Source organism: Hemicordylus capensis, chromosome 1 (assembly GCF_027244095.1).
Source record: "Hemicordylus capensis ecotype Gifberg chromosome 1, rHemCap1.1.pri, whole genome shotgun sequence".
Taxonomy (NCBI): domain Eukaryota; kingdom Metazoa; phylum Chordata; class Lepidosauria; order Squamata; family Cordylidae; genus Hemicordylus; species Hemicordylus capensis.
Window position 1 is genome coordinate 84,288,110 of NC_069657.1, and position 22,352 is coordinate 84,310,461.

The 22,352-nt window shown below is 41.0% G+C and overlaps 1 protein-coding gene across 15 annotated transcripts in view; it reads right to left on the reverse strand.

The window, feature by feature from the left end:
- Nucleotides 1-22,352, reverse strand: part of ATG13 (autophagy related 13) — a 55,425-nt gene that overhangs the window by 27,562 nt on the left and 5,511 nt on the right. For 5 of the 15 annotated variants that reach the window (XM_053275472.1, XM_053275535.1, XM_053275432.1 and 2 more), the window contains exons 2-13: nucleotides 20,701-20,782; nucleotides 17,532-17,612; nucleotides 16,798-16,917; nucleotides 15,903-15,949; nucleotides 15,479-15,601; nucleotides 13,885-14,025; nucleotides 13,171-13,211; nucleotides 12,682-12,778; nucleotides 12,298-12,396; nucleotides 11,317-11,407; nucleotides 8,980-9,075; nucleotides 3,087-3,197 (exon numbers count right to left, since the gene is read on the reverse strand). In XM_053275472.1, coding sequence (XP_053131447.1) covers nucleotides 3,087-3,197; nucleotides 8,980-9,075; nucleotides 11,317-11,407; nucleotides 12,298-12,396; nucleotides 12,682-12,778; nucleotides 13,171-13,211; nucleotides 13,885-14,025; nucleotides 15,479-15,601; nucleotides 15,903-15,949; nucleotides 16,798-16,917; nucleotides 17,532-17,612; nucleotides 20,701-20,769 — 1,116 coding nt within the window. In that variant the 5' untranslated portion in view covers nucleotides 20,770-20,782. Of the gene's footprint in view, nucleotides 1-1,734; nucleotides 2,351-3,086; nucleotides 3,198-5,786; nucleotides 6,346-8,979; nucleotides 9,076-11,316; nucleotides 11,408-12,297; nucleotides 12,397-12,681; nucleotides 12,779-13,170; nucleotides 13,212-13,884; nucleotides 14,026-15,478; nucleotides 15,602-15,902; nucleotides 15,950-16,797; nucleotides 16,918-17,531; nucleotides 17,613-20,700; nucleotides 20,783-22,352 lie in introns of those variants that run through there. The other 10 variants (XM_053275552.1, XM_053275544.1, XM_053275454.1 and 7 more) reach the window with 10 other exon arrangements.

Below are 22,352 nucleotides of genomic sequence, written 5' to 3' on the forward strand. Positions count from 1 at the left end.
TCTTCTCCCTCTCACATAACACTAGAACCAGGGGTCATCCCATGAAATTTATGGCCAGGAAATTTAGGACCAGCAAACGGAGATACTTTTTCACACAACGCATAATCAACTTGTAGAACTTTCTGCCGCAAGATGTGGTGATAGCTAACAACCTGGATGGCTTTCAGAGGGGTTTGGCTAACTTCATGGAGGAGAGGTCTATCAACGGCTATAGTTGGAAGGCTATAGGCCACCTCCAGCCTTAAAGGCAGGATGCCTCTGAGTACCAGTTACATTAGGAATGCCCTCAACTCCTGCCTGTAGGCTTCCAGCGACATCTGGTGGGCCACTGTGTGAAACAGGATGCTGGACTAGATGGGACTTGGGCCTGATCCAGGGCTGTTCTTATGTTTGCTTCTCCAGTAGTCGACCCCTGCTGTTGGATGCATAAACTTAATTCTGAGAGGCACATAATACCATTGTAGTAATATCTTGATATAATTTTCTTTGACTGATATATTTGGTGAAATGTGTGCTTCCCGTTGGCATATATGGTTCGATTTTTCTAGTTCATGTATCTTTTTATCCCGCTTTTGTCTAAATGTATTGTAATCATAATCATTTACAAGATTCCATGTATCGTCTATAATGGCTCTTTACATGCATTTCTTGGCATTAGTAACATTTCAAACATAGATACCTTTCAGCTTACATCTGATTGTCGGGAAACAATTGTCAGTAGCTTACAAACCTGCATATGCAGAAACCAACTGACATGTTATGCAATGCCGAAGCTCATTATAATCCAAAAAACCCTTCCCGTCTTTCTATTTCATAACCTTTCATAAGCAACACGCTCAGCTTGTTCTCAGAACAGTCTGACACCCTTTTGACAACTGCAAAATCTTTGTAATATAAAAAAGTGATGCAGTAATTGGCCACACTGACTCAGACTTTGCAAACTGTGCTCTGGAGTGACTCTCAAACAGCGTGAATGCTTCCCTCAGAGCTATAGATCCTTGAGCAGTATGTTTAGAAGAAGAAGAAAAAGAAAAAAAAGAATACTGGCAATATATTAATTTTAATTGCTGCAATTCTTCTCTTCCATAATAAATTTAATTTGTTGCAATGTGCCATTTTCATCTGCATGTTAATTACCAAGGGATCAATATTATCTTTTATTAATTGTTTAATATTGGTAGAAAATTTTATTCCCAAATATCTCATACCTTTATATTTCCATTTAGCATAAAACTACCTAATAATTTGTTTTAATGCCTCCTTATATTGATCCCCATTATTTCTGATTTATGCCTATTAATGTGATAGCCCGAGATACAGCCACATTTATCTAGAAACCTTTTAAAAAGTAATGGTTCTTTAGAATTGCTAAGGAAAAAAACCCTAGTACCATCAGCACACAGAATGAACGGCTGAAGGAGTTTAATTATTTTCAAGGGTGCAATTGCCTGGCTCTCAGTGACAGGTACATGACTGACAGCTGGGCTCAACATGTGAGAAGCAACCCAGCTTTGCCTATTATGAACTCTGAGAGCTCCCAACAAACAGGCAAAGCAAGCAGAGAGGATCACAGTCAAACATGTAGTGAAGTTGAGAAGAGGAGGAACAGGAGCAATTAGCTGCTAAGAAGAGCATAAGAAGGGCACGAGAGAGCTAGAAATAAAGAATAGGCAGAGACAGCTGGCCAGTGGCACCACCTTTCCTCCGTCTCTGACAGTGATCCCCTCCAGCTGGTTTTTTTGCATTTTAAAATTTTTTATTGGTTTTTACAATATCTTAACAATCAAATTACATTTAATTAAGTAAATACTGACTTCCCGCTCACCAATCTGCGCGGTTCATATTAGCTCTACAAATCTACCATTGCTATAATAATTCAAAAGACATATAGTTCACATTGCAAACTCGATTCTACCCTACCCAACCAGCTGTTATTACTAAATTTCAAACCCTGCTGAAAGGTCCATATTTGAAAAATAGTTCTTTAAATAAAGTAAGAATGGCTCCCAATCTTCTTTAAAACATTCCAAGTTTTCATCCCTTATGAGTGCTGTAAGTTTTGCCATCTCAGTGTATTCCAAAATTTTTATCAACCAATCTTCTTTTGAGGGCATTTTATTATCTTTCCATTTCTGCACACATACTATTCTAGCCGCCGTGGTTGTATAGATTAAAAATGTTAAGTTTCTTCTGGAGAATCTCCTTGTGTTATTCCCAGCAGGAAGGATTCTGGCCTCTTAGGAAGTGATCCCCTCCAGCTGTTGATGGGGAGCCTTCAAGGTTATTTTTAAGAGGCAGAGCTGGAATGATCCCCATATGTCAAGCATGGTAGCTCAGTTCTGACTGTATGCTACAAGTAATGAGCATAATCTTTAGACAGCAACAAGGGGAAGGACATTTTCAGTTTTGTTTATCGTCTTGTTAATGGTTACTTTCCCTTGCTTTTACTTCAATTTATTTGGATGTGTGACTTGCTCCATTCTTAGGGAGAAATTTTCTCTAAATTTACAAACAATTTAGAACTATAAGTCACCCAGACACTGCCCCTTGTAATCTAAATATATTAAAAAACACATTCCTCCAGGTTTCCTGGGCATCATCCAAAATAATCCAAGCCACCAAGAGTCAACTCAAACAAGAAGGTTTCACAGCACTTCTAGGAAATGCTCAGGCTCAGATTTTGGTGAGTATCCATGCAGAAGAAATTAAATTCTGAGGTGGCCACGGAGATGAACCCCTGAAAATTGTCATTATATCAGTAAGCACACTCATGCAACTGACACATAGTAGGCTTTAGATACAGTAAAAGAAGACATTCTACCTTTGTGTCAGTGCAACTACGCTTCTGTAAACAAGGGGCTCTGTTTATTTGACGGTAGCACCTTCACCCCTACAAAGAACGCTCATTAAAATCTCACCATGTGAATCCAAAGAGCAGTGTGAGACTAGACATTTGCTAGCATTGTGATCTTTTTATCACCCTAGATCATTTGCTAATGGGATATGAATGAATGTAGAAGCATGCCAACAAGACAGTGTTAGTGATGTATCACATACATCTAGTGGCCGCAGATCTCTAAGAATACCTGGTGCGGATGTGCAGCACTCAAGCCGCCAGCAAAGACTACAGGGTAGCCCAAATCAGCTGATCCAACTCCTAGGGCCGCAGGCTGATAAGAAAGACGAGAACTCGAGAGCTAAGAAATGAGGGGCGGGGGGAGAGAAAGACAGAGAAAGGGAAAACCCCATACAGTCTGAATAATATTCAGAATTATTAGACAAGGCCAGGAAAAGAAATCAGATTTGCACTATAACACACTGGGCAGAAATATGGTTCTCTTACCCCAACACACATCAATCCTAAACATTCTTACTTGGAAGAAATATTCCCACTGATTTCAAAGTGGAAACTTACTTCCAAATAGTGATTAGGATCATTAAGGAACAATTCTCAAGGTTGGATTTTGTTAAACAATGACACACACAACCTATAAGTGATGGAGATGGCCTTAATGCAGTTTGAGAGGACAGGATAGAGAGGACTACAGAATAGAATATTCTTCCAGAATATGCTGGACTTAAAAAAGACTCCTGGAGAAAAGAAGCCTTTATGACCATTTCTCTGACAGAAGACTCTTGTTAGGGATTCATGCTCACTGCAGAAAAATCATCATGCGGCCAACTGCCTGCCTCCCACTAAGGGCTGCAAAACTCTGACATAAAGCTGCACATCCTTTGTAATCATTTGGTTACAAAATCAGAAGGAAAACCACAGAAGTGCTTCCTCGGGAAGTTCAAATCCAAGCAGGCAGTGTAGATGTCTACTTCAGAAAGTAGCTCTCTTATATTTAGCAGCAGGGAGAACAGCGGTCCCTCTTCATCCCAGCACAGTGTCTCTCCCAGTGGTTGTTGCTGGTGTCTCCCTTGTAAACCCATTTTTTTAAGAGAGCAAGCCCCTTTGGGACAGGAAACCATCTTCTCAGTTCTTTTGCTATGTAAACTGCTTTGAGAACTTTTTGCTGAAAAGCAGTGTATAAATATTCTTAATACTAGTAATAAATTGATAATAAATACTAATAAATACTACTAATAAATTGAGTCCCCAGTCAAATGTTATAAGATTTTTAAATGATGAGCCCCTTTGGAATACAGAACCATCTTGTTTTGTAAACTGCTTTGAGAGCACTTTTTGTTGTTGAAAGAGAATATTCTAAATGATAATAAATAGTAATTATTAAAATGAGGGGCAGCAGCACAGCATAGGAGAGGACTGATGATCTGCTTATATCAAATCCCCTTTTGTATACACAGTTATTCTCTGTAGCCCTTACAAAAAAAGAAATCCAGATTATGTGACAAGCATTACTGCAATTAAAATACTTGAGAAAGTGTATACATTAAAACTAATTTGCATATTTTATTCTGAGCACACAACATAGCACTTAGCAATAGCACTTACATTTATATACCGCTCTATAACTGGAAGCTCTCTAAGCGGTTTACAATGATTTAGCATATTGCCCCCCAACATTCTGGGTACTCATTTTACCAACCTCGGAAGGATGGAAGGCTGAGTCAACCTTGAGCCCCTGGTCAGGATCAAACTTGTAACCTTCTGGTTACAGGGCGGCAGTTTTACCACTGCGCCACCAGGGGCTCATCCACTGCGCCACCAGGGGCTGTGCAGAGAGTACATGTTTTTGTGGTTCCCTTCACTTTAACTAATTCCATGCACATTAGGAGCATGAACAGCTAAGGATAACTGATATCTCCGAGCCAACCAGTACTCAGAGTAGTGCATAATATTCTGAAGAGCCATACTAGGTTACACACAAGGAGGTCCCTGCAGTGCCTGAATAAGGCAATCAGCAGTAGTCATTTACCCCCTGAAGGCCAAGACCACTCTCTTGGCCACATAGTCTGGTTCTCCCCAGCCTTCCCTAAACATCTAGCCAGATTGCCCAGTTCAAGGACTCTGTCCAAAGCTGAATCTCATGCAGCTCTCATTTTTTCAGTTCCTCATTAATGTTTCCCAGTGACTTTCCTCATCCCTTGTCTGAGATGTACCTTTCCCTTCACTACATTTACTGCTGCTTATAAATATGCTAGTATTTCTGCACAGGTTATCAGTGTGTGTGTGATTTTTTACTGATCCCCCTTCCCTCTGTATCCCCCTGAGAATATGTACCTGAGAATTGGGGGACCCTCAGGAGGAGATGGAGGGACACAGGAGGCAGCAGTGGGAAGAGGAGGATTAGTTAAAGTTGCACCTCCACCTTGAGCAAATGAAACTTATTTTGTTTGCAGAAGTACTAGTTAGTTCAGCCCATTGCTATGTCCAAATATCATCAGAAATATTCAGCAGGGCTTTGAGGCTTCCCCTCTAACTATAATCCACTGCATTGTCTAACAAGTCATTCCTAGAACTTGATAAATAACAGGGACCAATTCTGACACAGTACAGGAGTAAACTGAAAGGAGGAAATTGAGGAAGCTCAGGTACACACATGGAACTCTGGTTGTGTGTATGAGGCTCTTGGGATGCCAGAGTGTCTCCCCTGCCCTCCCTCTCCCCAGGCTCTTCAAAAGCCACTGAGATCCTGCCAAATTATTATCATTTTTGCAAGGACATCTGCCTGTTTTTAAAACTAAATATTATGTAACTCACTGCTGACTTGTAAACAATCTCATACCTGCCAACATGCCCCTATTTTCTCATTCAGGTGAGTCAGGAAATAGGGACATGTTGGCAGGTATGCAATCTACCTAAAAAAACACAACCAAACTCGTGAACAGTGTTTTATTTTTATATTGTAATTTGGATTATGTACACCAGCTAGAGATGTATATATCAGGCGGTATATAAATATGATAAATAAATAAATATAAACTATAAATACTTTACAGCCTCATATATTATGCTGCTTTAGAAATGAGGCTCCACATACCCACATTTTGCCTTGGTCTTTCAGCTCGAGATTGGACTGGGGATGCATATGGGCAGAAATTCACCAGGTGCAGATTGCCCAATCATTTACTAGAGATAACCCTGATGGATTTCTGCCTGATGCTTCTCTACAAGGCATCAGGGTGACTGAATTTGCAGGGTTTTTAAAATTAATATCTGATTGGCCATTGTGGGAAAGGGATGTTTAGCAGTAGCTCTGGCTAAGTGGAGCTTCCATATTCAGAGACAGTATATCTTTGAGGCAGAACATTCATGTTCAAAGGCCATTGCCTCATGTGCTCTTGAAAGGCCCAACACCACCTCACATTCTCTCCTAAGCCAATTTTCACCCCACTTTGCATGCTCTCAAAAGGCCCCTTGTCACCTTGCTGCTGCCTCTGCGGAGGGAAAAAGAAAAGCCCATCAAGGAGGGGGAAGGTAATGTTTGTTTCAATATACAAATCTCAGAGTGCTCCTAGAGTCTCCTTGACAAACAGCTAAGTACAGAACCAGGATGTCACTTTTTAGAACCTGGCAGGATTTGCTTCAGCTTCAGAACCCTCACTAGGCAAAATCATTATTAAGTGCCCAACTCAGGAAATACTGGACAGATTTTTTTCCAAAACAATAAAGGATTATGCTTCAGCATATATCTCAAAAATTAAAGGGCTATTAAAAATTATAAAGATGTTATCTGATGGCAAACAAATAATAAGCAGTTGTTTTCTAGAGTTAAGGCCACCTAATGGCGCAGCGGGGGAGCAACCTGCCTAGAGAGCAGGAGGCTGTTGGTTCGAATCCGGGCTGGTATGTTTCCCAGAATATGGAAGATTCCTATATTGTGCAGCAGCGATATAAGAAGGTGCTGAAAGGCATCATCTCATACTGTGCAATGGTAAACTACCCCTGTATTTTACCAGGAAAACCACATGACTCTGTGGTTGCCAGGTGTCAACACTGACTTGGCGGCACAATCTTTCCTTCCCTTCTTCTAGAGTTAAAGGGTATGTATCTCAGCCATTTTATATCAGGTCTGCACAAGATTTGGAGGGGTGGCATTTCTTGTCACCTAGATGATGTCTGTAAATAGGCAGATTTGACAGATGGCTTCTATTTTATGACCAAAAGAACAGTCAGGGCTTAAAACAGTTGAATGTTGAAACAACTCCTCAGCTTAACAATACTGGCATTGTAGTACCAGTATAATACACTAACAAAAACATTTTTTTTCTTTTCCTAGTCCAAATCAATTCTTTTCCTCTGCAGATTTTATTTGAAAGCATGGTAGGTCAACAGCCACAAAAAAGTTCATCTTTTAAAAATTCTAATGAAGGATTTTTAATACTATATGTAGGTCTGCTTGTATAGAAAAGATATTGAAAAAAGCTGCTAGTAGAATTTTGGGGGGCATTTGGAGATTTAATTCCAAACAGTCATTAATCTGAATTATTTTTGGTACATAATGGGCACAATTGAATAAAACTGCACAGTTAAATGCATAAGTGCGTAGTTAAATGATTAGGGTTGCAATCTTGAATACCCTTACCAGTCAGTAAGCGCCATCAAATAGAGTGGGAATTACTTTCAAGCAAATGAAAGCACTGCACTGTAAGTCCTAATGATTTCAATAGGACATTGCTTACAGAGTGTTTGATCATATTAATAGACAGAAAGATGGGATAAAGTAAGCTGAGTTCTGTGGAAATCTCCCATACATGGGAAATGTGCCTGGGTTGGGGCAAATGTGTTTGCTACATTTTGAAATTTACAAGAACCATGCTTAGGAAAGAAAAGTTTGTGACAATTATAAAAAATTGGGACATTTAAATGAGAAAAGGTGCTTCTTGTAGAGATGGGGTTCCCAACCTTAGGTCCCCAGATGATGCTGAACTAGATCCCATCATCCCCAGCAACAATAGTCACCATTTTGGGTGGGGATGATGGGAGTTGTAGTCCAACGTCATCTGGGGACCCGTTTTGTAGGAACCTATACTTAAAGTAGCAAGTCACACATTCATCTTACCAGAGCCCCTGAAAGTGGCCTGCCTGCTAGTAAAATATACCAATTCCCTTCTGCTGAATGTTTAGAGTATGCAAAGTCCAATGAAGACAAGCATCTTTAGGTAGCATTTTCTCTGTCAAGGAATATGATAGACAGGACTGTGTGTTCTGCACAAGCGTACAAACTGGAATTTTGATAATCCCACTGAGAGAGGGCATTTCTTGCCTTTTAGCAGGGATGGCTGCCCATCTGTCCCCTGGACAACTCTCCCTCTCCTCATGGCCCATCTTTCTCCCATCTCCATACCATCTCCCTTTCCTTGTCCAAATCCATTAATCAAATCCCACATTAAAACTAACTAACTACCTCCCTCCCTATCTATCTATCCATCCAGAGTATAAAATCTTTTTTCTTCTGTTTTTGTTGGTGCTAGGGGTATGCATGGATCAGATGCCGCGGTTCAGTCCGAATCCAAACCAAATTTGGACTGAACAACGAACCGGACTGAACTGGTTGAACCCAGAGACTGGGCTGGTCAGGTCACCCAACAGTCTTGAACTGGTTCGAAGAGGTTCACAATCAACCCATTCAAACCAGCCCAGCTTATGGAGGACTGGTCTGTGCACACCCCTAGGTGATGCAGAATACATGTGGCTGTGTTAACCAACTTCTGATCTTTCATACTGAAACATACTGTTTGTTTCCTAAATCCTGACCAGCTCAACAGACATTATACCAAATTCCAGAAAAAGTTATTTTTCTACACAGCAATCAAAACTTCTCTAGAAATGATCTTAAATGCCCCTGATCTTATCATTATTCCATTGTGCATTTTCTGTTTAGTGATAAAGTACCAAAGGTTTGCTTCATTTTCTTCTTTAGAAGTCACAAATAACAGAACAGACATTGCAAACCTCTGAGCAGAACAAATCTGAAGGAAAATGATTTACTGCGAACAGTTTTGTCATGTACTTTTCTGATGTTAAAAAGTGTTGTGAGGCCACATATATTGTTCCTACCATGAACTCACTTGGTGTGAAAAGGCCAGCCCCATCACAGGGCCCTTCATATCCATCACCACAGGAGGAGGGGTCTGAAAATGTGCTTTTGTGACAGTAAAAACACACTGTACAAAGACAAACAAAAGAAAACAAAGAAGGAAGAGAAAGAAAAGGACTTGAGGGGAAAAACTGATAGAAAGAGTGGATGAACTGATGTGGAGAGCTATTACAAATGCTCATGCAAATGCTCAAGATTCAAATAACTGCTGGGGCATTGCACAATTTATAAAGGGCTAAAACAGGAAAATGATTATAGCTGGAAAACAAGGCCCTTTCAGTCTGCCCATAGTCAGTTATCAAAACAAAGGTGATGGGAAGTGTAAGACAGAGTAAGGTAGATTGTACTCAGGGTATGGTCATTTTTTATTGTTGAACAAGAGCCCTATACTTGCCCAGTGGATTTATGACTCACAGCATCTTCATATCTCCCTGCTTTGTCATTTAACTCCTGCCAACTGGGCAGGGAGGCACCTTTTTGAAACAGTGGATCTCTTACATTTAGCAGGGGGAACTATTCAACATGACATAGTCTCTCTCCAGTGGCTGTTTTTGATGTCGTGAGTCCCTTGGCAAATGTGAGCCCATTTTCACATTTCCTTTTGTTCAGTAAATCGCTTTGTGAACTTTTAGTTGAAAAGCAATGAATAAATACTCTTAATAAAAATTCACATACACATTACAAGACATAACAGCAATTGTGGGGAGAAAGCAACTGCTCCCAGTTCCCCCATTTAATTGATGCATAACATAGTTCATTATTAGCTTAGGCAAGAAATAAAAAGAAGTGCAGCCAAACTCACTGGAACTTGCAAGGGCTCATTAACTGAATTAAACATTTAAGCCCAGTGCAAATGGAGATGGTTTGGCTCACTGGGAAGTATGGTAGCCTTGAGTGAACTTCACTTCATCTGGCTTCATCCCACCCCCCACCCGCCTGAGTTGTCACCAATGGTCATTCAGCCCAATTGTTAATAAGATAAATAAAGACCTAATACATCTGAATTTAGAATAGAGATTCTGGCTGTTGGTTATGTCTGATATACAATTAGTTCTTTGATGCCAGCTATTGAAGTAACAGCTTTCCTCTGAACATAAACCCTATTATGGATAGAGAAAAGGCCTTGGTCACAAACCCATCAATACATAGCGATGGCTGCCAGATCGCTAGATACTTGTGTGCTCAAACTTTCAGTGCTTAGCTGAAATAACAACAGTATTCGTTTCAGAGCTCTTGGGATGATCTTGTTCCTTCTGTGATATTTAACAAACTATTCAAGAAGGTCCATGAGGCACAATCACTAGAATGCTCCAAAACGTGTATAAAATGGAGCTGGACCCAAACACACCAGTTCCGGGCACTGTGGGTACAGCAGAAGGCTGAGTGCTCATTGCTATGTTTAGAGTGTGCCCCCTTTTTCCTACCAAAGGTTAAGAGAAGATAAGCATTTTCACAGAAGAGAGTGTATCCCCAGCGCTGGGAGTCTTATCCTGCTCCAACTGAATCTATTTGCATTTCCAATAAAGAAGACTCACTCAGAAGCATGTTTCCACACCAGGATTCCCTTGGTTGTATTAGAGTTTTAAAACTGCACCTTGCTGCCACTTGCTACAAGGCTGTAAAGCTCTCTTGCTAGTCTTCTACATTTATTGAGAATAATAAGTTATGCTATTAAACTGAGAATGCAAGGAGTTTCAAAAGATACAAAATGGAGAACTGACCATTCCTTAAACATTTTACAATTGCAAGGCACATATTTTTTATTTTAAGGGGACAGCTGGAGGAAATAGGTGGATGCTGCATTGTCAATAACATCACTGAAGATCTTAAACTGTACCCTGTACAAATCAATTGAGACCATATAAGCTGCTTGCCTATACCAAATTGTTGTTTATCTATAAAACAAATAAAAAGTTTTGTTGTGGTGAGATGTATGCTCTAGGAAATCCAACTCTAAAGTCACACATGGCAAGCTCATCACCATTTAGCTTTCAGTAATCTTGGGCAGAATCCAGATTAAATTAGTCATGACAAAGTCCCATTGAAATTAATGGGACTGAAGTTAGTTATGGTTAACTTGTCTCATTGATTTCAATGGTGCTTAGTCATGACTAATTAATCTGGATGGTGCGCCTTCATTTCTGCATTTGCCTCATAAATTGTAAAAATGGTCACTAGGAATACATGCACCACTATAAAAAAGTGACTGTCAGTAAATTTAATCACCACCATGTAGGTAAACCTGATCGTACAGGTGAAAAGACACATGCTCGGAAACTTTGAGAATTGCTTTTGAGCAATCTCTTACCTGGGATGGAGGAGAAGTAGAGGAGGCAGTGCATGTTTCTTGAGAGTCTTCCACTGATGGGTATGCTACTGCATTTTCCTCACCAGCTGCTCTGTAAAAACAGGACAAGATCAGTTAACAAATGGGAATGTTCAATAAAACAAAGATCCAAAAAGTAAATACTGAGTCAGACATTGCAGGCAGGAACCAGAACATTTGAGTGGAGTTGAAAGGAGAATTATGAAGGAGCTCTAACTCTTTCTTTACCAGGGTTGAAGGAAATGCTACTAGAGTGGTTAAACACTTTTGGCTTTGATTTCTCCAGAATTTTCACTGGAGAAGATGAAACATGATGCTCAATCTGCCAACTAGTTTTTGTTTTTTTGTTCTTCCCCAAACAAAACTCTTTTGATAAATCTATTCAGTGCCACCAGCTGAAGAGATGGATGGGTTATAAAAGCCATCCTACTTTTAAGTAGTCTGCCATGGCTTTGGATCAAACTAACCAGGGAATTTTAAAGAAAGGAAAACTTAAAAACTAATCTATGTATCAAACATAATGTATATGTTATAATATACATTATAACATACAAAAAATTGAATGATACATACTTTCTCAAAATGACACTGACACATGAATGTGCCAATTATGATAGATGGTTGCAAGATGTTAGCTTTATTCTACAAGTCATGCAGCATAGCAGCTAAGGATTTTCATTCTGCACAGTATATGATTAGGAAAAAACACCAGTAATGCAAAGAATTCACACAAGGCATTGTGTGAACTGAAGTGAATCTGAAACTCTGAGAATGCTCTGGGCCATATTCCAATCATCCACCTCTAACAGAAAAGGAAATGTAAACTTTTCTCATGCCCTCCTCCTCAGATCAGGCAGTAAGCAGGATTTTCATCCTTTTCTCCACCCAGCAGTGCATGCCATAAGGGCTCAATACTCAGGAATAACTGCCTTCACCTATTATCTGTGATGCATATTTCCTCACCTGTAATTGCAGGGATGCATGGGTGAGGAGCTGGGGTAGGGACGGTCCACAAAGTGATCAATGATAATCCCCATGATAGGTGGGGTCCTCTCAAACTGCCTGCAATGCAACAAGCAAATGGTGTTATTCATAAGACTGTTTTCCCTTCTCTGTTGCAACCCCAGTCCTGGCAGCCAGACTGCTCTTTGCATCAATTAATGGGAGCAGAGCATCGCCAAAATTCAACCCTGCAACTCCACATATGAACAAGGGACTTGGTTTTCTGGAGCATGACTCAGGGCTATGCAATACTACCACTCTGCAAAAAAGAAACCCAGGCTTATGGGCTTTGGAAGTGGAAGGTGTCTTGGGAAAAGTGGTTTTGTTTGACTAGGATTTCCTCACCTGGTTGACATGAACGCCAAGTTAATTCTGTAGGCACAGGATAAAGTAATGGTGCCTAATGGAGTACCCACTGTCCCGACACGGACTGTCTGAAATCCTATAGAGGCAGAAGAAGAATTGTCAACATAATCTTCATCTTATAGAAAAATAAAATGACAGCAACAAAGTTAAAGACTGATGTTTTATTTCCCTGTACCTGGATGTTTCTGTAAAAAAAAAACCAACCCAAACCCCCGATAGCCCTTTTGCTGACAATAACAGGATGATAATAATATGTTCTCCTGACGTATCCTGAATTTTGGAACACCTTTCTCATATAACTAGCATATTTCTTTTGCTTTCTTTTAGCATATTTCTTTTTCTATTGTTATTCCAGTTAGCTTGTTACTTTATTATTTTTCTTTTTCATCCTTCATCAACATTTTTGTTATGCATATTTAGTTTATCAAAAACAAAAAGGCAGCAAGTTTATGCATTGCCCAGTCATACCTTCTCCCAAGCCACTTAGCTGCACTTCTCCAAAATATATCCTATAAGTGAAAAGAAAGAGTGTGTGAATTTACACATAGGACAGAGCCACACAGTTAGTGTTACACATTCTTTTAGCATATCAAATGTGCAAAAGGCTTTCAAATCTTGATCTTCTTTGAACATTATTGCCCTTTTCAGATATGGGAACGTGGATTAAGAGAAGCAGTTCTTTTAAAAAGCTCTTAGTTGCTTAAATATAAATTATATTTCTATTATATTCCTATGATGAAATGTCAAGTTGGTAACAATGTTTTGGTGTCTCACAGTGCAAGTAGTGCCAGGAGCAGTAAGAGCAAAATATATGGATATGCATGAATTGTGCACTTGGCTGGAATAATGTGGTAAGCCATTAGTTACACATTACCAAACTCATATTAAAACTCTATCACAGTTTAACAAGAGATAGAAAATAGAGAAAAAAGTTAGAGGAAAAACAATAAGGGGGCGGGGGAGAAGAGGTGCTTTTTAAAAGGAACTTTAAAGAACAACAACTCAGGGAGCATACTGGACATTAACGGGAGGAACATTCCAAGCAGAAAAACAACAGAGACTAGAGAAAGACATACAAACTTAACAAGAAGGTAGTAACTAAAGAGAGTAACTAAATGAAAAATGCACAGGTACCAACAATTCTATTGTTTCTGTTTAAAAGAAAATCAGAGTCTGTATTACCTGTACAATATTACATATTCATGACCCTGTTTCCTTGAGAGTCTGTAGGCAGGAGTCACCCTCGTTATAGCAAGCAAAGACTTCAACAGTAAAGAGAGCCTGTTATACACAGTGTAGGAAACTTTTATCTCTTTATCACACCTAGAAAGAGCATACAGAAGGAGTTAGTCCAGCGTCCCATGAAGTGATAAAATTATACCAACAGAGGCTAGAGACTATGCAATCTAGGGTTTGCCTTAGAATGATACCTGTAAAATACAATGAAAATCTGCCATTAGGCTAAAAGATATGATATAGCTCAAGACACAAATCTATTTGTGGAATCTTTGGAATCTGTTTCAATAGAATAACAGACTAATCCCAATACAAAGGTTGCCAACACTGAAAATTTATATACCGCTTTTCAACAAGAGTTTCCAAAGTGGTTTACATAGAGAAATATAAATAAATATAGATGGCTCCCTGTCCCCAAAGGGCTCACAATCTGAAACAAAAGATAGACACCAGTCACTGGAGGGATGCTGTGCTGGGCTGGATAGGGTCAGTTGCCCTCCCGCTGCTCAATAAAGAGAATCACCACTTTAAAAAGGTGCCTCTTTGCTGAGTCAGCAGGGGAAAGGTCTCTGCAGAACAATCGCAAATAGGCAATTTTAAACAAAATTGTAACCTTTCCACCAAAGTCTAAGGGGATTTGGGGGGGAAGGTTACAAATTTGTTTAAAATCGCTTGCTTGCCCATTTCTTTTGTGAGTTGGGTGGTAGGTAGCATCCATCATGCCCTACCACACAACTGACCTTGGTGTTCCTAGGAGTTACCCATGGGGAACAATAGGGTGTTTCGAGTTTCCCCATTGTTTCCTATAGCCAAAACACTCAATACGTTTTAAGTTTTGTTTTGTCGAAACAGCTGGGTCAACCGCTGTTTCAACAGAATGCTTTGGCCATTTGCGTTTCATTTTGCACTCGAAACGTAATGCAAAATCTGGTTTGTGCACATTCCTAGGACATATTGCTTGATGCAAAAAAGGAGGGCAGAAAAGTGAAAATTACTTCCCTGCCCACCTGTGTTGTCCTGTGAGTTAGTTTAGTGGCTCCTTGCAAGGACAGAATTCTCACTTGTAAAGTTGCACAGAATGTTAGCTGGGATTTCATTATGAGATGGAAGGTAAAAGGTTGACTGTATCAAACTGCAGTGAAGAAGGCAAATATTTCCCCCATAGTTTCCCCCCCCCTTTGACAGAGAAAAGCAGACTTTAATTCATTGTGTTTGAAAAGAGGGCAATGAATTCAGTTTTCAGAGATAAATGTAGAATTCAACCCATTTTTAATTAAATCTATATTTCATTTTAAACTAGGTTATTTTTAAATGGCACAAAAGATAACTGACATTATAACAAAAAACCCAATTTACTTATTTTAAATTTAATGTAAAATTTTAAAAATGTATTTATAAAACATATAAATGTATTTTTATCCATCTCAATGTTGCCCTTTTATCTTATCCTCCCACATTCTTTCTACATGCAATTCTTTACTGTAAGATCATCACAAGGGTAAGTCAACAACAAAATTCTGCACATTGCATCTGTCTCTACCTGTTTTGATGGCTGACCAGAAAATCTTTATGTCTACCTGCTCTGGAATGTGGATTGGTTTTCCTCTTAAAACAACCTTCCCTTTTACTTTCCTCTACTTGTCTTTTGAAAGCTTCTGAGTGTCTAGAAAATAGCCAAATTTAAGAATCTTTCAACTGAATGTCTAGAGATGTTCAATTGCCAAGCAAGCCTCTAGAATCTTTGCTCAATGTGCATCATGGATGTTGAACATCTGCACATTACAAAGATATGTAGCTGCAACCATTTTACTGTTGCTGCTCTACATGTATTTTAAACATGTAAGCAGAGAAACATAAGAGAGTCTTTGGTGCTTCCACATGCAGACCAGGACTACATGTACTTAGACACTGAGTAAGCCAGGAAATACACAAATATTGGACAAGAATCACCAATACATACTTACTTTTCATTCATTTCTAAACACCATATTTCTAGCTCCATGGAATCCCCCTGCAATGGAAAAAGAATGTCAGAACAATTTTTTAAAAATATATTTGTAAGAAAAATACTATTGCAGTCCATTTGTAAAAAGGTTTTTTTGAATGACGGTGACTCTACAAACAATTGTAAAATACGATTATCATATGAACATGTTACATAAGCAAGGTTAAACTTAAATCTCATTGTGGTCTAGGGAGACATATTTTTCAGCCTCCAAAATATGGTGGCATGCTTAATTTTCCACTTTTGTTTTATCCTTCTGATTTATAGCTTGATTTATAGGACACGTACAAACCTATGCAAAATGAGGAGTTGGCATGCTTTTCTTGCCCCTGAGGCAAGTATGGCTTCCCTTCACCTTCACTCTTCAAATGACACATCTACCTGCCTTTAGAGCAAATGCTGATTACCTCACCAGTTCCCCCCATCCCAGCTTCTGGGAGGCTGTCCATCTTTGTACACGTATACATTTGTACAATCATATACTGCTCAATTTTGTTTTTAAACCCCAATATTTTGTTTTAAAGCCAAATCATTGTTCTGGGGAGAAGGCATTTTGTAATGTCACAGCCACCCAGTTGACTGGTGCTTTGCAAAAGCCCCTTCAGCATCAAATGTGCAGACCTTGTTTCTCTAACCTCCATCAAGAGAAGGTTGCACATGCAACAACGGCATGGTGAATGTGCTTTCCAGAGCAGAGAAGTACCAATTTTTATGCACACCTAGACTCTCCCTAACAATGTCAATTGTGGTGCACTAACAAAGCATAGTACTAAATACTACACATGTGAGGACATGTAATGAAGCTTTTGACATGAGGAACAGTGTAGATGGCAGAACTTCAATTTAGGCCTTACCTCAGATGTCTTGAGAGAGATTTCCACACACATTGACCGCCCAACAGCAGGTAGCTGTCCTGCCAGGGCTTTTTTTGCTTCATGAGTAACTTCTGGTATATCTTTGATTGCCAAATTGAACTGTAAAATGAAGAGCATTGGTTTTATTTCTCAGAAATGTGTTTGAGAATCCTATCCTGTAGCACACTGCATAAATGTATGTGCTAGAATTCAGACTGAAACAGATGACTATAACCCATAACTACAGGATAGACACAAAACCCTCCACTCTCACATGCTACAGATTACTAACAGCAATCTTGCTTTCTTGACAGCTAAGACAGACAGACAGACAGACATTCTCCATACTGCTTTCTTGTCCTCTCTGTCATTGATCTCAAGAGATCTTATATCAGAGCCACAAAAATTTCAATGAAAAGGAATGAGGAACAGCCCCAGCCAGAAACCCAGCTAAGGAGGTTTCTTCTGAAGTATAATGTATGTGTCTACCCACAAGCCTTTTCAGAGTCAAATCTCTTTGAGAACTTTTTTTTGTTGAAAAGCGATATATAAATATCCATAGTAGTACCCAGCAACACAAGAAGATAGAGTGCTACTGTATACGGTTAAACCCCCCCCCCAAATAGAATATTGTATTACTATTTTTGCATGATGTTATTTGATTTTTCTACCTATGTCTTAATAGGACACACAAATGAGGGAATCATGGGATTGCTCTAAGGAATATGCTTTACCCAGTCAGAGCCTGTTGGTGATGACGATGATCGAGTACAGATCTTTTCTCCAAGTCGAGCCTGGACAATTACTTGAACCGTCTGAAAGAGAAAATATTATTAAAATATTTAAATAATGAATTATTGACAAGAACTATTACTGTGGAGCATCAAACCATTCTAGGATAGTAAAGAGCATTACTGGAAAAAAGATTAAATGGAACAGAGAAACAGAAGTAGTTGCTGATTACTGAGCACTTCTCTCTGATTTTCCATTCTCACATGTCAACCACTTCAACTCTGTTGAGAATTCTGCCACCAAAATCTCATATCACTCCAGTCAACCACTGTTCTTCAGATCCATACTAGGGATGTGCACGAACCGGTTTACAGGCCACGTTGGAGGCCTGCGAACCGGTTCGCTGTTCCGGCGGTCCAATGGACTGTTGCCAGGGATGTGTGTTGCTTTAAGGGCGGGGGGGGGTGTACTTACCCTTCTTGTCGCTTTCCCCCCTCTGGCACTCGTTTTAAGCAAAATCTTTGGGGTGGCAGCGGTCCTCCTGGCCGCCCCTGCTCCCTTGTTTGCAAAATGCAGAAGTAACTCCCGTGTATGTGCCCGCCGCCGCCACACACGGTGGCAGGCACATGCGTGGGAGTTACTTCCGCATTTTGCAAACAACAAGGGGGCAGGGGCAGCAGGGAGGACCGCTGCTGCCCCGAAAGATTTTGCTTAAACTGGAGCGCCGGAGGGGGAAAAGCAGCGGGAGGGGTAAGTACAACCCCCCCACCCTTAAAGCAACCTGGCATTGGATCGCGCCTCTGTGATCTGTGCACATCCCTAATCCATACACTGGCTTCCTGTCCACTTCCAGATCCAACACAAGTCCTTACTTTCAAAGACTTCCATGGTCTTGCCCCCACCTCTTATCTCTATGAACACAACAAATATTTATATATTTCAACAAAAGTTCCCAAAGCGGTTTACATAGATATAAATAAATATATAAAATGGCTCCCTGCCCCCAAAGGGCTCACAATCTAAAAAAGAAACATAAGATAGACACCAGCAACAGCCACTGGAGGGATGCTGTGTTGGGGATGGATATCTCAGTACATCTCTGCTTATGAGCTTTGCTCCTTCAACTCTACCACTCTCAACTGTCCAAAGGTCTGCCCTCTCATATGTCCTTTTGATAACTCTTAGAACACCTGTATAATGCCTTTGGCACAACACGCATAGAGGCCCTATGAGCCTGGGAGGGTTCTGCAGGGAAAGCGGACTTAGCCCACTCTCCCCACAGATGAGAAGCCATTCGTTGCTGGGCAGCTGGATTGGCTGCCCACACAACTACCGGCAGGGGTTGCAGGGATCGGGGGCTGCCCAGCCCCCGGAAGTCCAAGGATGCCCTGTGCGAGTGCACTGGCGAGTGCCAATCAGCAGGGCGCCAGAACGCACATTCCAAGGCATACCCAGGAGAATTAATATAATAGATTATTATTATTATTTAAAATATTTATACCACGCCCCTCCAGTGCACTACTGCTCTGGGCAGCTCACAACAATAAGATAGACGCAGATTCAATAAAAGTAATAAAATTAAATTTTTTTTTTAAAGTCAGATTAAAAACCACAATCATTAGGTTCAAATTAAAACTGAAAATTATAAAAAAAAATTATAAAAAGCTAAAGAAGCTAAAGAACCTACCAGATATAAAAAAAACAATAATGAACCATTAAAAAGCCTCCTTAAAAAGGTGCATCTTGAGATTTTTAAAAAAAAAAAACACTGAGGGAAGGAGCATGGCGAAGCTCTTCAGGGAGGGCGTTCCAAAGCCAAGGGGCCACAACTGAAAAGGCCCTGTCTCTAGTCCCAGTTATGTGCAATAACATTTTCACCTTGTAGAAACAAGGAAGTTTCTGAATACATATCTCCTTCATAAAATTCCAGGTGATCTTTAGCTATAGAGTTCTACACTTATTGATTAGTGACTTGAGTAGTTGCTTATTTGGATAGCAGCATTAAAATTATACTTTAAAAAAATATTTTGAAAATAGTTTTGTTCCATTTACAACCATTTCTGTTTTATGTGCAGTAACAGTTATTAGCTGACCACCACACCGAGCATCTGTGCGCTCTTGGGGGCCGGCTACCCACAATGTGTGGGGGGAGGAGAGGAATGGAAGGGGAGGGAGGGCAAGAGTCTGTGGGGCAGGAGAGGGAGGGGGCAAGACAAAGGGGAGCAGGAGGGAGGGGAGAAGGTTGGGAGGAGAGGGCAGGGGGCAAGAGAGAGGGGAGCAGGAGGGATGGGCAGGGGGGGAGGGCAAAAGAGTGTGGGGCAGGAGGGGAGGGGGGCAAGAGAATGTAGGGCAGGAGGGAAGGGGAGGGAGGGCAAGAGAGGGGGCAGGAGGGAGAGGGGGCAAGAGAATGTGGGGCGGAAGGGGAGGGAGGGTGAGGGGGGCAGGAGGGAGAGCAAGAGAGAATGGGGCAGAAGGAAGGGGGAGGGAGGGCAAGAGAGAATGGAGGGGGAGGGAGGGCAAGAAAGTGTGGGGCAGGAGGGAGGGGAGTGGGCAGGAGGGAGGGGGCAAGAGAGTGTGGGGCAGGAGGGAGGAGTTAGGGAGGGCAAGAGCCTGTGGTGCAGGAGGGGGAGGGGGCAGGACAGAAGGGAACAGGAGGGAGGGGGAGAAGGTTGGGAGGGGAGGGCAGGGGGCAAGAGAGAAGGGAGCAGGAGGGACGGGCACGGGGAGGGAGGGAAAGAGAGTGTGGGGCAGGAGGGGGAGGGGACAAGAGAATGTGGGGCAGGAGGGAAGGGGAGGGAGGGCAAGAGTGTGTGGCAGGCAGGAGGGGAGGGGGCAGGAAGGAGGGGGGCAAGAGAGTGTGGGGCAGGAGGGAGAGGAAGGGAGGGCAAGAGAGAGTGGGGCAGGAAGGAAAAGCTGGCCCCAAAGAGCGCACAGATGCTCTGTGCAGGTAGGCTAGTTTATCAATATTCTTCTTAAAAGAAGAGTATTACTTACACCCAGAGACGTAAGTTTTGGGCAGTATAAAAATATGTTAAATAAATAAAATGTAGTGCCTAGAACTGGACACAGTATTATAGATGTTGTGCATACAGACAGCACAGAGATAACTACAAGGAACTTGTTGCAACACATATGCAGAAAAATCACGCTTATACTTCAACAACAATTTACCTTCAAAGCAAAAAATTTGATGAACTTGTCCAGGTCCTTCCTATCCTGGGAACTGAGATCAGTGTCCATTGCATCTGGAAATCTGGAACGGAATGGAGGCATAAGTGTCCAAATTTTTATTTGGGCATACGGATTTAGAGAGAGTTTTAAATCTTCATGTATTATTAAAAACCAAGCAAATTCAATTAATTTGGGCTTGCAAAAGCAAATTAATTTTTAATCTAGAAACTGCTTTAAGAGGTTTGTCCTTTATTTTTGCTAAAAAGCAGCACATAAATATTCTAAATATAATCTTAGAATAAGCTAATGCCTAACAAAAGTCTGATGTACACTTCATTACTAGGAATACATTTAGAGTAGGAAGTGTATACTTGTAGAACATCAGAAAGCAAGCTCTGAAGAAAATGTAACATTTACATAACAATGACAAACTTTTCAGAATCAGGTCAGTCATGAAAGGAACTGGAACACAAAACAGTTCATATTGCATTTATTATTAATTATCATAATCATCATCATCATCATCATTTTATATCCCGCTCTTCCTCCAAGGACCCCAGAGCGGTGTACTATATACTTAGGTTTCTTCTCACAACTACCCTGTGAAGTAGGTTAGGCTGAGAGAAGTGACTGGCCCAGTCACCCAGCAAGTATCATGGCTGAATGGGGATTTGAACTCGTGATTCCCCGGTCCTAGTCCAGCACTCTAACCACTACACCACGCTGGCTCTCTGTTACACTGTGGAACTTGACAAAAGCAGTGTGCACCTTAAGAAAGTCTACAGCATTTCCATAGACCAACAGAGGTCTGCAGAGAAGTGCCCTGGATCTTTATGTCCAGACTAGAAGTGGCTTTGCTGCTGGATCAGAAGACAAGAACAACTTGGATTCCCTAGAAGCATACAGTGTCAGTAAAACGGCTTCTCAAGTCAAGTGGGCTGCCAGCATACAAACCAAAAGCTCTGAGGATAGTAAAGGTAAAGTTGTGCCTGTTGAGTCGGTGTCTGCTCCTGGTGACCACAGAGCCCTGTGGTTTTCTTTGGTAGAGTACAGAAAGGGTTTTACCCTTGCCATCTCCCGCGCAGTATGAGATGATGTCTTTCAGCATCTTCCTATATCACTGCTGCCCGATATAGATGTCCCCCAAAGTCTGGGAAACATACCAGTGGGGATTTGAACCAGCAACCTCTTGCTCCCTAGGCAAGTTACTTCCCTGCTGCGCCATTAGGTGGTACTCCCCTTTTAAAGACAGGTTTGGTAGAAAAATCCTTCCTTCATGCAATCGATTGAGGAGGAGATCCCTAAGAGTCTTGCTCCTGTTTGCCAAGGCTGAGGAGCATGAAGTTTTCATTCCCTATACCAGGTGGGCCAATGGCAGAGCTTGTTTCCCTCCCTTCTCACAAGCCAACTTGTGCTTCTCACAAGCCAGATTGTTTGGCTGTAGAATGGACAACACTGGCACAAATCCCAGATGGCGCTGCTTTGCAGACCCCATTGTGATGTTCAAACAAGAAGCCTGGGAAAGCAACACTGGAAGAGTGGTGGTGCAATCCCCACACATCTAGGTGGCACAGCAGCTGCAAGACTTTGGGCTGGCTCAGATGCTCCAACAAACCAGTTTGATGAATTATGAATGCAACCCAAAGCCTGTC